We start from the raw sequence: 16,751 nt of genomic DNA on the forward strand, positions 1-16,751 counted from the left end.
TTGAATTGGGGGAGATAAATCCGTTCTCCCCGTTTAAGCGCGGCTGACACAGTTCAAGACCGCGCGGACCCCACCCCGTAGTCGCGAGCGCTACCGAGCGCACGCCGACCACGGCGGGCCTTGCTCTGCGGGAACAAAGGAACGACACACTGGCTGACACAAACAAGGCATTTATTGCTATAACAACAATAACGCCAGCTAGCAACAAAATACACTGAGGAATCGAGGATGTCCGACTCACCAGCACGGTTACGAGCGAATGTTCGCCCACGGTAGGGCAGAGGGAATATCTCCGAGGCCGGACGGGACGAGCTGAGGGGAACATGTTTCCACACGAGGACGCCCGCGGCGAAGAGCGGAGCTTTGCGCGTGAACGTCCAACACGCTTCCCTGTCCCGAGCAGAAGAGAGCGAGCCTTCCCCCGCGCGCGAGTGGCAAAACACGCCATCCGTGGTGCTGCTGTCGCTGCGACGCGAGCGCCCTCCCCTGTTAGTTAAAGTAACCAAACTGAGAAGAGTGCGTTTCGGGGGGAGCTAACAACAGTGGGGGGTGCAATGTGGGAAAGCGAACCACGGGGAGGCGAGTGCATCCCCACAGTCTTTGTTCTTCAAGTAGTTCAGCATAAGTGGGCCTTGGTCCAGAGCCACAAAAACCGAAAAATGATAACTCGCAAGGAGGCACTCTCCGGGGAAGGACACGTTTGAAAGCTGCGATACCTTTTTTTACCGTCGAGACACTGCAAGGCTGATTAAAGAGCTGGTTGGAACCCCGTTTATCGCGATCCAGGGAATGGTTTCAATGTGCTGCTATATTTCTTTCCTTTTATTTTTTCTTATCATAACTTTGCATCGCCAGGCTGGCCTCCAGGAATAGGCAAAAAAAAAGAGAGAAGGAAATCACGTCTCATGCAGTCTCTCATATTAATAATGTGCATGCGCTCTACGGTTTGGCTGGATCTTGCGAACTGCTATTGTGGCAGGGCGTGTGTCCTCATGCTCGGAACAGCGTAGCAGACGACGCTCTGCGTTTTTGAAAAGGCCATTTTGAAATGGACAGCTTATAGAATAAGCTCCCTGCATTCCTACCGAAAGAACGGTGAAATGGGAGTAAAAGGCTTGTCCTCAAGCGCACACCCACAGTGAGGAGTTATGTACACCACATACAGAGAATTCCGTTTTTATCTCGAGGATTTTAAAAAATTTCTGTGAGCGAACTACTAGCCTAAGAGAGAGCTAACTTCGCTCACAGGTATCATATTATGGTCTACATTCTTTTAAACGTAATTAAACGTTAGTACTTGTCTCGATTGCCTGAAATTAAGAAAAAATTGCTATCAACTGCGAGTAAAGCTGTCGCAGACGCGAGCCAAGCAGCTGGTTTGACAGGGCGCGCCATCTGCCGGAAGGCGAGGCAAACGACGTCCCGGCTCAGCGGGTGGGCGGGTAGCGCGCTGGCTTCGAAGATGCGGCTCGTCATCTCGTAGAAATAAATGCGAGAAGAAAGTGTAGTCGCTAATACTCGCAATACTTGCCTTGGTTCGATCCCGGCCGCGCGGTCGAATTTCGATGGAGGCGAAATTCTAGAGGACCGTGTAGTGTGCGATGTCTGTGACGTTAAAGAACCCAGGTGGTCGAAATTTCTGGAGCCCTTCACTACGGCGTCCCTCATAGCCTAAGTAGCTTTGGGACGTTAAACACCCATAAACCAAAAAACAAAAAATGGTCATATGTGGCCCCGCTACAGAGTGATTAAGAGAAAAATATGTACATCAAGAAAATAACCATTGTAAAATACGATTCGAGTGCCCATACTTTGTAGGAATTGTTTTGGGCAGTTGATTATCTTCCTATTTACTATCCACACGTAACTACACGTGCTACATTTGCTGTCCAGCGAGCTGAATCTCTCGCCGCTTCCTGTGTACAAAAGACCAGCTGGCCGAATGTACACAGAAGTACAGCATAATGAACGGAGAATTCATTATGAGGACTGCAAGTAGCTTTTTCTTCTTGTATAAAAGGTTGGATGCTCAGCTATTTTCTGTCTGAAGACTCGTGGGCCCTTACCGTTTGGAAAATAGACCGAGGTGGGTGGTCTTCAAGCCAGCGTTCTTTCGTGGCTTCTTTTCCCTTCACATTCAAGCCCCTCCATACGGGATTGAACAATATCGAGGCGCCAGCCAGTCAGCGACAAATCATCAATGCGAACAGCTTATTGGGTTTTGCCCGCTTAGCTCACGCCGTACTGACCTGCTGCACTGTGCACAGCTTACGCGAGGCCGATACTGTAAGCAATACTGAGCGCAACTATATAGCGACACTTTAAAACTTCTTTTAATGGCTTTGATTTTCTTTACATCTCTGAAAAGCAGCCATGTCCTCGCTCCTCGCCAAACTTCTACTTCTGTATTTCTTTGGACTTCGGCATGGAATTTCTGCACCAGCATTTTAGAAAAGGCCCCTTCTCCTCCGAGGTCTGACTGAGCGGAGACAAAGGCAATCTTTTTGAGATATATAAACGGCCCATGGTTACAGCAAGACAGATTTCATGGCAGTAATATCTGCGCACAGTTTAATAAGGTAACTGGTTTAAGTGAAAGGAAGCACGGCTTCCTGTTATGCTTTGCAGTGCGAAAACACTAATTCACGAGGTCAAGCCGGCTTCCCGGCTTGTGTGAAGCTTGACCTTGAGGGTGCCCTCGGGCAAGCATAAATAAATAAAAATAAACATTGGGTCACGGATCAAGTGAGGTTTAATGACATCTTGGTCGAAATCAAGAGGAACAAATGAGCTTGGGCAGGACATGTAATGCAAACGCAAGGTAACCGAAGGCCCTGGAGGGAAGCGTACTGGATTCCAAGAGAGGGCAAGCGTAGAAGGAGTCGGCTGAAAGTTAGGTGGGCGGATGAGATTAAGAAGTTTGCGGGGATAGGTTGGCCGCAGATGGCAAAGAGTACATGTTTCATTAGAGAAATATGGGAGACCTCAATAGCCGAAGTGGCAACGAACGACATTTCACCGAATGTATATATCGAAGTTTTTATGCGAAGCATATTGCTAGAGCTACCACTCACGCCGTCGCCGTGGGACCCCCACGTGACACCGTGACGTCACACCACGTAACACCGTGACGTCACACCACGTGACATCGGATGAGAGAGCCGGCCTCCACCTCGCGCCGTCGCCGTGGGACCCTAGCCGTCACACCCGCGCATTTCGAACGCGCGTTCACACTCGGTGTAGGTGAAACGCTCGCTCCACAGGGCAGGCAGACGCGGCTTCCGTGGCAATCCAGGCGCTCACCCAACGCGCGTCTCGGGGTTAGTCGGCGTTCCGCTGTAGCCATGCCGTTGTCTTCCCCCACGACGAAGGCTTCTAGTGGTTGTATTAAAATGACCAAGTATTCAACCAAGGAAAGCAATGTATTACCAAGCCTAGCCACTAATATGCTTCGCATTCCCCAGGCTTAGCCAAGCTGAGCCTCAGCAATTTTTTTTATCCCTCACGTAACCTAAACCACCTCTCGACGTCACTGGCATTGTTCCGTGCATGAACCAGAAACCGCATGAACAAAAATCAGTTAAAGCATTACTTTACGGCCGGAGGGGCTTTAACATGGGGATCTATGCATACTAATATCATATACCACCACAGAGAAGAAAACATGCAATCAAAAATTCGGTGCATATTGACCAACACCGTTTTTACAGACAAAGGGGGAGTTCAGGGCAGCCGGACTGGAGGTGAAAAGTAGGATTAGCGCCCATAGGAATACCTGGAAGCGGAAGTGTCCAAGCAGTTTTCTGATTTCACCGTGCATCTATGATGTCTCCCCTTCTTGAAAAAAACATCCATGTTCATCCTATAAGAGATTATGAAAGTATGAAGCGTCATTTCGAAGGCGATGTATCTTTAAAACACCGCGAAACGTGCGCATGGGAGTCCCCCGACGCTGGGGTACGAATCGGTTGCGCGACACATGAACATCTGTAAACAAAACTCAACAAACTATATTTCTTGTTTTATAGGGCATTGTGGCGGCCGGTCGTTAACAGTTGCGAGGGCTTCGAAGAAGAGTGTGACAAGTACGTTTCGTCATTGCGGAGCTATCTTTTTAAAATTCCATAATAAATGCCCGTGGTGAAGGCAGACCTACCCCCAAAAGGCGCTCTATCTACTGGGTGTTTCAAATATATATTACCTTCTCAGTGGCACTTCAAACATTAAGAATCGGTTCTAGGATGAACTTGGTTGTCCTTCACGAAAGGATGACATCGTAGGTGCACTGTGAAATAAGAAAACTGGTTTGAAACTTTTGCCTCCACGTAGTAGTAGTAGTAGCAGTAGACCTTTGTTCGGCCATAATTTATAGGCCGAGCATGTCGACCTCCTGCGCGACCAGAAGTCGCTGTTCTTCTTCCCCTTCAGCGCCAAGCCAGTTGAGCAAGGTGGTGATGGATAGAGAGGGTGGGGTGTAGGAACCCGACTGCTAGCAGCCGGGAAATAGAAGAGGCAATGGGCTAGGTCCGCTTCTCATGTTTGCTCAGCCTACTTCTCAACACTAGTTTTACCCCAGTGGTCCCAGCCGGCGACACCAGCGCCACCGCATCTTGCTTACGTCACAGATCGCTGTTGGTCTATACTCGTTTGACGTCTTAACGAAGACAGTCGGGCAAACCTGAGGCAGGCTGGGAGAACATGCTGCCGGTAAGAATGCTAGTTTCTAAAAAAGAAGCATGATACCAACAAAACACCGCGTGCTGAGTTTGTTTATTCAGTATACTCTTTACATTCCCTATTTCTTGTAAAAAAAAAAACAGAAACGTAAAAGGGAGAGCTGGAGACAGCGACTCAGCCTCCTCTGGAAACTGCAGGTACGTGCGAGGGCGGAATCGGCGCTTTTTCCCAGACAGCATGCAATGAGCTGCGAAGCCTCTGCACTATTATGGGTCATTCAGTAGTTCGTGAAATCGTTCACTATATAGGTAAGGTTTCTTTCATGGTGACTCCATCCATGGTGCCCAGGTGCCATTGAGGTTTCCCGGAAAGCCTGCAGGGTCTTTCGGTGCCCACTGCAATGGCAATGCCACGGCTCGGAAGGCATCGATGCGCCTTTTCAGGAACACCACGACCTGTTGAAATGGCGAGGCAAGAAGAGAGGAAAAAATGGTTGCAGATTTATACCACATTACATGACCAGCACGTTGCTGATAGGCGACGTTTCTTGACTCCACAGCCTCAGTTCAAAGCCTTAACTAGCCTTTGTTTACAAGACTAATGCATGGTTAACTTTCACAATTATGGGAAGACACTAACATGCTGCCAAGAAAGGATTCCTCCTCGTCTTTAAGTGTGGGCCTCCTCAGCAGAACAAGAGAGGAGCGATCTCCGAGAGCAAGTTCTGTAGTCTTCTATTAAAGACGCGCAAGCCGTTAAAAAGAATTTCCCAGTAGCTGGCGCTGCCAAAACAGTTTTTTGCCGAGTACGCATCATTCTGGTGGAGTGACACTCGGCGGGTTCGTAAACTTGTCACATCCGCCTCTATGAGCTTTTTTTTGGGGAAGGAACTAAAACTTCCACTTGTATGGGGAGCAGCCCTCACGCGCTGCTCATGAATTATGGCAGTGTGTACGAAAGCCTCTTCGTATTTGATGAAACGGCGTCCAACAGAAAATGCTACAATTGCAGAGGGGTCTTGTCGAAATTGCGGATCATTCCTATAAGCCAGCCATGTGTATGATGATTTGAAACTCTGCGTAACTCTAGTGTATTTTTAAGGCGTCTAATATTTTTGTTCTTGTCGCACTGTACTCTCATAGACTATGAATCTGGTACACCCGATCCACAAATTCCTCACCACGAGGGATGCGAAACTTCAAGTAGGATTCATTGAATAAATCCGTGCTCCTTGCTTCAAAGCTTGTAGGACAGGTAACCACCACCCTACATGTGACCCTACATGGTTATGGTGAACAAAGAAACCGCCGATCTCTTTGGCAGCGCACGCCTACACAAACTGCTGGAAGGCCGTATGCGAATTTTATTTTACACATCATTAGGAGTAGAAAAGATAAATTTGGCCACGTTCCTCACTAGGTCGCATGCATTAGTGTTAATCCGAGCGCTCATACTCCGTCTATACCAGGTTATTTTCATGCGCTCCATTCCCTATAGCCTCCCAGTACTGTCTAGTAAGGACGTACCCAACAATTCTGGACAAAAGCATTTTTGAGCGGGAAACCTTTTATGAACCCAATTTTTTCGTGTAATGTAAGATTTCACTATAGCAATCAATATATTCGCAGATAACCCGATGACAGTCTTGCAAATATTTCCAATGAACCTTTTTGCTGTCGCCAAGAGCATTCGCCCTTGGTTTTATATGACACTCTAAACTGTTAGATGTGATCGACGGAAACGCTTTAAGAGAAAGATTTTGTTGCACATCAAAGTAATAGACCATTACCTTCAATATTTCCATACGAGTATCTTAAACTTTCGAATTTAAAAAATTTTTGCCCGAGGATTTTGGACTTGCATTTCTTGTTTGCGCATGTTGGAGAGTGTTGAAGAGGAGGACGGAGGATTTGCCTTGGACTGACGTGGTGTACCAGTACCGAAAGCACAAGGGAAGAATTTCGTGCCTGTTCGGTATCATTATATCTAGCTTACGAATTAATTGGTCTGTTTTGATGTCTGTTGACCCGAAGCCGCCGCGCCACTCAGTGTCGACGCTTCTGGATAATCTGCCAAACAGCAGTTTTCAAGTGCTCTTCGATGCCATCAATCCCATGCGCCATCACATTCGCTCTCCCACGTCATCACACCAAACAACCGTTGGTAATGGTTGAACGTTTGGTAAACTTACCTATCTCTGTATTTAAAAAATTATCGGTATGAGTCCCTGCACTTTGGCGTATATATTGTCAGAATACAAGAAATATTTCAACATTTGCCCCTGAACATCTGTGTCGCCAAATGCATAAACAGCAGCTGTTTTAGAACCCGCTGCGCAGGTGATTGGCTGATATATTCTAGGTCACAAAATGACATCAACAGGTGTTCAGCTTGTGGAACCGCAGGAAGCGATTCGTCACATCCGTGAAGAGTCACCTCAGTGGGGTGTTACTTTGTCACTAACTCTGCGCTCTAAATTCCGGAACGCTTTTTACGACAAAAGCACCGACCAGTATTTGGCACAGAACATCGCTGAGCTGCACTCATGTGCAAGGCTCTGCAAGGGTTCGCGGAAACGAGGATGCCGACGCAGAAGCATGGAAAGGCCTAAACATTGGGGTCCAAAAACTAGAACCGTTAATCACGCATAAACTCGGTCAATCACTACGTTCGGTTGTCATGAACAACTGAGCCAAATAATGCACTTCTACAAAGAGCAGAAAACACACAGTCGAGCACCAAAGTTGGCGAGCCCTTTCCGGCGACTTTTTTATGCCCGCGCCCTCATCCGTCTCCCGCTTCTGCGTATGTCGGTTAAGGGGTGGTTATTGGTTCGATTATTTAAGACGTGACGCACTGTCATGGTCACGTCCAGTCAGTCGCGTCGCACAGGCGGTTTACAGAACTCTGCCTCTCGGACCTGCACGCGTTGGTGGGCGGTCAGCAGAGGAGCTCCGACCTTTCAGCGTACAAAAGGTGACCACAGGAGAAGCCAAGGCGCGAAAGCACTGGAATTCAAAGTTTGACTACCAATTGAACAGCTTGCTCATAGCACTTCAAAAAATTGTTGCTGAAGGATATTCCTGATGGGCATCCTTTAATGTCCCGGGCATAGCACACATTTATCTAAAGCCACTTTCATAAAGACTATAAAGAACTCTGACCTAATGTCGGCTACCAGTAGGGCATTGTTTTCCCGTCAGCATTGTCGACATGCGATGCTTTCAAGCTAGCAGAAATGGCTTTCACCAATACTGCACAGTAATTTGTTTTTGATCCGCCGGAAAGCTCAATCACGAGTGTGAATGATTGTGAGGCGACTGTAGCGGTCGCGAATATTGCGCTGTAGTTTGTTCCTGGCCGGTCGGAAAGCTAAATCATGAGCACCAGTGACTGCTGAATGACCGTCTCTGGAATTAATTTTGGCAGAATAATAGGTCTACATGTAAGACACAAAAATGTGGAAAGCTCATGAAAGTTCTCCCCTATTCCACATGTCTTCTAAGGCAAAGGTTCCCTTCGCGTGAGTCGGCACGGGGCTGCACAGCGACTCAGTCATTGCCAGCACTCTTTAGCGTAGTGGCAAAAACTGTCGCCAAGGAATTCTGCATTCGCTGTCGTGCTTAGAATAAATCACCGCCACAGTTTTGACATGAAAGAAATGTGACCCAACCCTAGTCAAAGAAGCGTTGGCCTTCGAAACGTGGCTACTAATTGAATAGCGACACTGAAATGACAACACGCCAGCGGTAGAAATTTTAAGCAAACGAACAAGCTGGGATACACAGCACTAACTCACATTGGCACTGCAATCATTTGCAGTACTTTGGATTGCAGCCCTGCCGCTTTTTATATTGAGAGCTTTGTGGGTATCTTTCAAGCACTTTCGATGTCAGTCATGGTATGGTATGGTATGCCATGGTAAGCATGGCATGCCATGGATTGCATGGATGGTATGGTATGGTATTGTATGACATGGTATGGTATGGTATGGTATGGTATAATATGGTATGGTATGGTATGGTATGGTATGGTATGGTATGGTATGGTATGGTATGGTATGACATGCCATGACATGGCATGGCACGGTATGGTATGGTCTGGTATGGTATGGAACGATACAAGCTGCTTAGCGTCCCTAACCGATGTGGTCTTTGAGGGATGCCAGTGGGGAGGGCTCCGGATTAATTTCGACCCTGCGGGGTTCTTAATATGCACTGACATCGCACAGTAGACGGGTGCCTTGCCCAGGGCTGTGGCATGTTGCAAGTTGCGCGTCCGCGCCGAGGGTGGCGCCCCGGTCGAAACGATTGCAGCGATCCTGGTATCGGCGGTAAACGGGGCTGCAGTTAAGCCTAATAAAAGTGAAATTTTTCGACCACTATCAATAATAAAAACATGCTTATGAACTAAATTATAACCAGCCATAGGTATTAAAAATAAGACATCAAAGAAATTAGTTGCGAAGATGACGACGCGGGTAACGCGGCAGCAGACGACAAGCAGACGACGCACGGTCAGCCGCGCAAGCGAAAACGGCGACATTCGCACTGCAGCAGCGTCATTGGCGTCATGTCGAGTCACACAGTGAGCTTTTCTTGGAGTCTTTATACTAAGAACTAGCACTGCAGCATATTATGTTGTCCCTAGCCCAACGCACTGTGATTTCTTCTACACGAGTCAAAGGTTGAAAATTTTCTCTGCCTTTCTCTGCGTGTGTTTATTCATAGCCACAGACTGATGCGTTTCAATACAGGTCAGATGTTTTACTTCTCTGCTATTTACCTAAATCTCTTACAAAGTCGCGTACAAACGTATATTCAGTCATGTAGCATTTTATTATGTATACTGTACCTTGATACCTTTTTTTATCCCCTATATATTCTCTGTGCGCTCATGTCTGCTAGGTTTACATAATGGCGTTTTTTTTTTATTTTGATTTTTAGGATGCCTTTTACTGATACTGCAATGTCACTCATACTTAATATCACTTTTTGGACATCGATTGTCACTGCTGATGTTCTTTTAATAAATTGTTCTTTGTACAAAAACCATTTACGCTTTTCGTTCTCGATCGAGCGCAGCTGCTAAGCAGTCGCGCCGCTCGCCTCCATACACCATGCTACATCAACAGACACATCGAAATACAAAAGCGAGTGAGCAGATTCCGTAAGTACTTAGGAAATCAAGCGTGAATGCAGCGCGGGATCAGTTAATCACCACTATTTACAAAGCTTGGATCGAGCTAGCGGCCGCCAGCACCAGGAACGCGCGGGTACAGTGCACTGTAGCGCGAGCAACCGGCCACTACCAGCCGCCTAAACGCGCGCCGCCATATTGGATTTTTGATGCGTTTACCGCCTCTCCCAGGTGCCGCCACCATCGCCTTCGAAAAAAAACGTCCCCATTGGCTCTATGAGAGTGTCACTCCCTTGCCTTGCCTTTCACTTCCATCGAAAAGCGGTCCCGGGACCGATCCCGTGCGCTCGGACTCTGTAGTCAAGAGCCCTCACCACTGTGCCACTGCGGCGAGCACTTCCCATGTCAGGACAGCGAAACATCACAGTGACGGTACAACAGCGGGAGGGAAGCTACTCCTGCTGTAGTCCTGCTCCTTCGCAATTTCCCTGTTTCGACGCTGAAAAAAAAATGCAGCAGACAGCCTGAGCAACATTCTTGATGATGTTGATTTCAAGCACTGCCGAGCCTACAGTGCTTCGTTAAGAGAGCTGCAACTTAAATACTGCGCGTTGTAGGTTACACTGAACGTGGTAGTAAGACCAACATTTAACGAGACGTTTTTGGCAATAGCGGTAGGGTTAAAAGGCTTAGACAAATCAAACTAACTTCTTTAACTGGGTGTCTAGTCTTCTCATATCTAGTGAAGCAGCGCTACGGCACAAGGCCAAAGGGGAGAAAGGGACGAACACAGCGCTGAACTGACAACAAATGTTTATTCCGGATGCTAACAGCATATATATACTCTTTTGCACCTTAGAAAAAACAAAGAAACAGAGAGCAGCAGAAAGTATCAATCCCAGTCACTATGCGCATGCAGCTGTATCGCGTGCACATCGATCATTTGAAATCAGGAAGTTGGGCTCTTTCACCGAGATGACAACGGAAGGAGTGCTGATAAAATTCGCACCCAGCTTCATGATCTCAGATGCCTCAATAATCTCTCGTGTAAGCTTATCCTTGTGTTTGGTAACAACTTGGCTGTTTTTGAATTCTGGGTAACATGAACAGTCACGACAGTGAATACCTATGTGGCGGGCCGCGTTCTTAACATTGTTTGCATGCTCTTTAAGTCTTTCATTTAGACACCGGCCAGTTTGGCCGATGTATGACCCACCACACTTCAACGGGACTGAGTACACCACGTTGTCTTGGCATTGCACATACTTCATCCTGTGGTTTTTCTTGCAATTATGACCAGATTCCGATCTTTTATCCGGGCGATTAACTCTCGCACACAAGCCACTCAGTCAGACAGGAGCCGAAAAAACAACATCTACTCCAGCCTTTTTGCCTGTTCTCTTCAAATTGCGGGACACAACATGGACATAAGGTATTACTGCCAGATTTTTTTGTTTGGAATGGGGGACAGCTTTGCCCTCCTTCAGCTTTTTCAAAATCCCTTCTGCTACTGATGCCAGAATATCAAGGGGGTATTTTGCGTCTGTTAGCCTATCAACCTGATTGGAGAAACTAAGTTCAAACTTGTGTGGGCAGGATTTTTGCATGGCATTTTGAAAGCATGTCGCCAGAATGCCTCTTTTCACAAGCTTCGAATGGGCTGAGCTGTACGGAAGTAAGGGCTTTTTACCCCTAGGATCAAATGCCCAGCATACATGGAAATCAGTAAAATTGGTGGTGGGTCCTACATCGGCCAAACTGGCCGGTGTCTAAATGAAAGACTTAAAGAGCACGCAAACAATGTTAAGAACGCGGCCCGCCACATAGGTATTCACTGTCGTGACTGTTCATGTTACCCAGAATTCAAAAACAGCCAAGTTGTTACCAAACACAAGGATAAGCTTACACGAGAGATTATTGAGGCATCTGAGATCATGAAGCTGGGTGCGAATTTTATCAGCACTCCTTCCGTTGTCATCTCGGTGAAAGAGCACAACTTCCTGATTTCAAATGATCGATGTGCACGCGATACAGCTGCATGCGCATAGTGACTGGGATTGATACTTTCTGCTGCTCTCTGTTTCTTTGTTTTTTCTAAGGTGCAAAAGAGTATATATATGCTGTTAGCATCCGGAATAAACATTTGTTGTCAGTTCAGCGCTGTGTTCGTCCCTTTCTCCCCTTTGGCCCTGTGCCGTAGCGCTGCTTCACTAGATATGTCAGACCAACTCGCCCACCAGTTCATGCTGTTTAACTGGGTGGTTATTAAGTTATTCTTTGCACGTTAGTCGCAGCCTTATGTACACTTGCGTGCGCAACGCTATTATTCATTGCCCAAAGAAACTATACGAATCCTGCAATAGTGAATTGTATCATGTCACATCTCAAGTAAACAACAGAAATTAGTTTCACTGCACTCATCGACTGTAAAGGTTGATCGCAGAAAAAAAAATTAGATGCATTTTGTTTTCGGCACCGAAACCAACGGTCCTCCGAATACCGACCTGCGGGAGTATTCTGGCTAAATTATCCAGCTCGCAGGGGTCGTTGACGATGTCGAACAGGTAGACAGAGTCGGTTGGGCGAAAGTTGCTCCTCCTCCACCAGCCACAAGCGAGCGTGGCTCTTTCCCTCCAGCGCCTTGGAAGTGCCAGTCGGTTCTTCTTGTATATGTTCTTCAGGACATTGGCGGCCATTGAACGGGAGAGCAGTTTGTCCAGATCTCTATACGGGCGAGAGCCACCAGGCGTGTTGTATCGGCCGTTGAAGAATCCAGTCCCGTCCAGCACCAGCTTATATCGGGAGAAGCGCAACGCCGCGGCGTTCATAAACGTGTCGTCCAAGTTGTAAAGCATCTCGATGCGAGGAGAGCGGAGTCCGTTGGACAAATGGTGCCACATATTGTGTCCGTCCAGTCTGGCCAGCTTGGCAACATTGCCACCTGAAAGCGCAGAGTAACAAAGGAATGGGTGGCTAAGCTAGAATTCAGCACATCGTGACCGGGCAACCGGAAAAGCTACACAGTGTCACATTGGTTAATGATGGCTGAGTTGAAATGGCAGGTGGATACTTACACCCAAAGATCACTTGATCAGTGCCTTATGTTTAGTGTATTCATAGGTACGATGTCCGCTGCGCAAGTTTTAAACTGACATAAAAAAATTGGCAGTGGTTTAGCTCTGGTTAAACCTGGAGGATTTCGAAAGCAACGAGGAGAGAGAGAGAGAGGCGATGGAAAGCGCGCGGCAGCGGTGGCGGCCCCGGCACGCTAGCTATGCGCCGCTACTGCGCATGCGCAACTGGCGAGCGCGGCGGCGGCACCTCTGAGTCACCCACGCAGCGACGGCGGCGACGCGCCAGCTGTGCGCCGTCTGACGTCACTGCCCCGAGCGCAGTATGGCCTTTCGTGAGCTCCGCGAAATGGCTCGGGGCCTAAAATAACCGACAAGATTCAGAGCTACTCTTCATTCCTTATCAATGATAATGTTTTAGTTCACTGACGACTCAGCATAAAGTTTTAATGCTCATAGCAAGCTGCAACCAGTAACTAGTCTTTGCTTACTTTCTGATAACTGCATAAATAACCGGACTAGGGCACTTCATACAAAAGAATTGATTGGTTTTTGACTTCCCCAGTATATCCATTTTAATAAAATAGACCAAATTGTAATACCACACTAAAAAAATCAGCTTTAGGAAACGTTTTCCTGCGCTCGGGCAACCGTGGCTGATTGCAGTGGCATTTGCTGACTAGTTAGTTTTTGTTAAGCACATAAAACAAGCAACTGCAGTGCTGCAAGAAAACTATAGTCTATACGGGTACAAAGCCCTGGAAATCGGTCTTCCACAACATCTCTGGTTTTTAGCGCTCTTGATTTTTTCTTCCGCAGTATTAAGCAGCGGTGACCCTTATTTATTTAGGCAAGATCCTACAGCGTCATCAGGTATCACAGCAGGAGGATAAATAATAAATTGAAGAAAAATAACAAAAAGAACTAGCTAACAATACAGATGAACATACTGCATGAGAGGAAATTAAAACAAAATGTACTCAACAGAACTACATTGCACAGGTTTTCGATATAAATCAGTTACAATGATTAGGTGAATATCGGATTTCTCATAATAGTATCTCAGTAACAGGACACACCAGCTAAATGAAAGAAATGAAGGAGCCCGAAGAGTTCAGTGCTAAAAATGAAAGTGTCATTGGACACAACAGTGGCCACAGAGCCCGGTAAATGATGCCAGTCTTGACATCGTTCGCGGAAAAGAAGGAATTTTTAAAGGACTTAGTTTAGCAACAACGCAATCGAATATTATCATGGCATTCTTTTCGTTGCAGTATGAAACTTGACTTGTGTGTCTACTTTGGCTTTTGATACCAGTCTTCCCATGAAGTAGGCTGTGCAACAACTTAAGTTGGAGATATTTTCTTCTGTAAAATCATCACTCTTCTTTGCATGCTTTACATTAGAGGTGCCGATTATATTTACTTAAAAGAAAATGAGCAGTCACGTAAACACGTGCTGTCAGGATCCAAAGCAGTAGTGCATTGGCAATACTAACCAGGAAGAAAATTTCAGAAGTGTCGTGTCCGGTCGCTGTGTTGAATGCAGCGAAAGACGCACACGGTACTTTAAGACTTCGTTTATTTAAAGCCGATGAGGGTGCGACCAGCGTCGACCGAGGCAGGAGCCGAACTGGCCGCCCGAAGAAAGGAGGGAGCGGAGAAGCGTCCACGGGAGGGAGTGGCTTCCCAAAACAGGAGGAGGATGCGGGGGCGCACCATGGGGGGGCATCTGGCGACAGCGTACTGTCGTGTCCGGTCGCTGTGTTGAATGCAGCGAAAGACGCACACGGTACTTTAAGACTTCGTTTATTTAAAGCCGATGAGGGTGCGACCAGCGTCGACCGAGGCAGGAGCCGAACTGGCCGCCCGAAGAAAGGAGGGAGCGGAGAAGCGTCCACGGGAGGGAGTGGCTTCCCAAAACAGGAGGAGGATGCGGGGGCGCACCATGGGGGGGCATCTGGCGACAGCGTGCGACGAGGGGCAAGTGGTCGTTAGGAGGAGGATGCGAGTGGTCGTTAGGAGGAGGATGCGGGGGCGCACACACACAAAAGCAATAAGGGGACACAACACTTCCTTCCCCCTTAGAAAGTTGCCTGGTATCGTGCAGGGGGTCGGCGCTCACGCGTGGAGGCGCGCTGGCTTTGTGCGCTCGGGGGAGAAACACTTGTAGGCTGGCTGTTGTTCGCTGTGTCTCCTAGGTCTGTCCTGGGCGAAGTCTCTTCTTCCGGGAAGAGGTGCCAGGCTATGTGGGAAGATGGTGCACGTGTTCTCTCCGCTGGCGGACAGCTCTCAGACGGCGTCGTAAATCTACGCAGCTGGTTGAGATGTCGGCGTGCTACTGTGCCATGTATGTTGACGAGCCAAGAGCGCAGGCCTATGCGTCTGACAATTGTAGCTTCCTCCCAGCGTGGCTTTTTCAGAAACTGTCGGGCGAGGACGCGCTGCCCCTCATTAAGCGTGCCGCAGCGCGGAATTGCTTTTTCTTCCCGGAACGTCTCTGCCTTTGGCTCGGGGAGGATGGCTGTGAGCTGGGTTCGCATTTCACGCTCGAACATCATTTTCGAGGGGGTCTCGCCTGTTGTGCTCTGAACCGTCGTGTGCTGCTTGAAGAGAAAGCGCGCAAGGCGGCGCTGCAGCGAGCCTGTCTGATCTCTTTCAAGGGCGCGTTTTAACTCGGCTACGTAGCGCTCGGCTTGTCCGTTTGTCGCTGGGTGGTAGGGGGCCGATGTAACTGATGAGATCCCGTTGTCGCGATAAAACTTGAGGATCTCCGCAGACACAAACGGTGTTCCGTTGTCCGACACTACCTTGCGCGGCAGGCCGAACGTTGCAAATAGTGATCGGAGGTTGTCAATGACTGCTGCCGAAGTCGTCTGTCCCATTTGCCTTATCTCAAGCCACTTTGTGTAGGCATCTACGACCACAAGGAAAGTGCAGCCCTCAATTGGTCCTGCAAAATCAATGTGCAGTGTGTGCCATGGTGTGTCTGGCTTTTCCCATTCTGGGACAGGAGCTTTCGGCGGGGCGCTCCGGCTGCTCTGGCAAGGCTTGCATTCTCGCACCACTGTTTCGATGTCGTTGTCAATGCCAGGCCACCACATGTAGCTTCTGGCACACTTTTTCATTGCAACGATGCCCCGGTGTCCGGCGTGGATGAGAGACATAGCTTGTGCGCGTAGTTCTCTCGGCATCACAACTCGGGACCCAAATATGATGCAGCCGCGATGGGTGCTCAACTCTGTAGCTCGCCTGCGGTAAGCGTCGAAGTTGTCCCCTTTGAGTTTATGCACGTTGCCTTGTTGAACAGCTGTGTAAACTAGCCGGAGAGCTGCGCACTTCTGCGTAGATGCTGCAACTGTGCCTGCTGTAAGCGGAGGTTCTGGCAGTGCTTCGAACATCAGAACGTCTCCTGGTGGAAATGGTTCGTCAACAGTTGCGTCTAGTGGCAGACGGCTTAGCGCATCGGCGTTTTGATGTTTACTCCCATTGCGGTAGACCAGAGCGTAGTCGTACGCTGAGAGTTTGATGCACCAACGTGTCATTCGCGGAGACAAAGTTGGTGGCATAGGCCTTTGTGGTCCCAGAATGCCCAATAGCGGTCGGTGATCGGTTATAAAGGTCACCTTCCGGCCGGCAATGTACTGGTGAAAATGGGTCGCCGCGTAGACGATGGCTAGCCCTTCTTTGTCAAGTTGCGCGTAGTTGCGTTCTGCTTGCGACAACGTACGTGAGGCGAAGGCGATGGGAGCTTCCCTTCCTTGCTCGTCAGTTTGCGATAGAACCGCGCCGACTCCGTACGGTGATGCGTCGCAAGCCAAAAGCAGAGGCTTCCTTTCGTCGTAGTGGCGGAGGACTGTACATC

General features: G+C 48.3%; 1 protein-coding gene across 1 annotated transcript in view; it reads right to left on the minus strand.

The window, feature by feature from the left end:
- Positions 1-4,850: 4,850 nt before the first annotated feature.
- The window catches only part of LOC149341985 (arylsulfatase B-like), a 39,173-nt gene continuing 27,272 nt past the window's right edge, over positions 4,851-16,751 (minus strand). Inside the window, exons 9-10 of the mRNA XM_089544287.1 lie at positions 12,321-12,757; positions 4,851-5,132 (exon numbers count right to left, since the gene is read on the minus strand). Coding sequence (XP_089400413.1) covers positions 4,998-5,132; positions 12,321-12,757 — 572 coding nt within the window. The 3' untranslated portion in view covers positions 4,851-4,997. The remainder of the gene's footprint in view (positions 5,133-12,320; positions 12,758-16,751) is intronic.

This window comes from Amblyomma mixtum, chromosome 5 (genome assembly GCF_055824585.1).
Source record: "Amblyomma mixtum isolate Tamu chromosome 5, ASM5582458v1, whole genome shotgun sequence".
Classification (NCBI taxonomy): Eukaryota; Metazoa; Arthropoda; class Arachnida; order Ixodida; family Ixodidae; genus Amblyomma; species Amblyomma mixtum.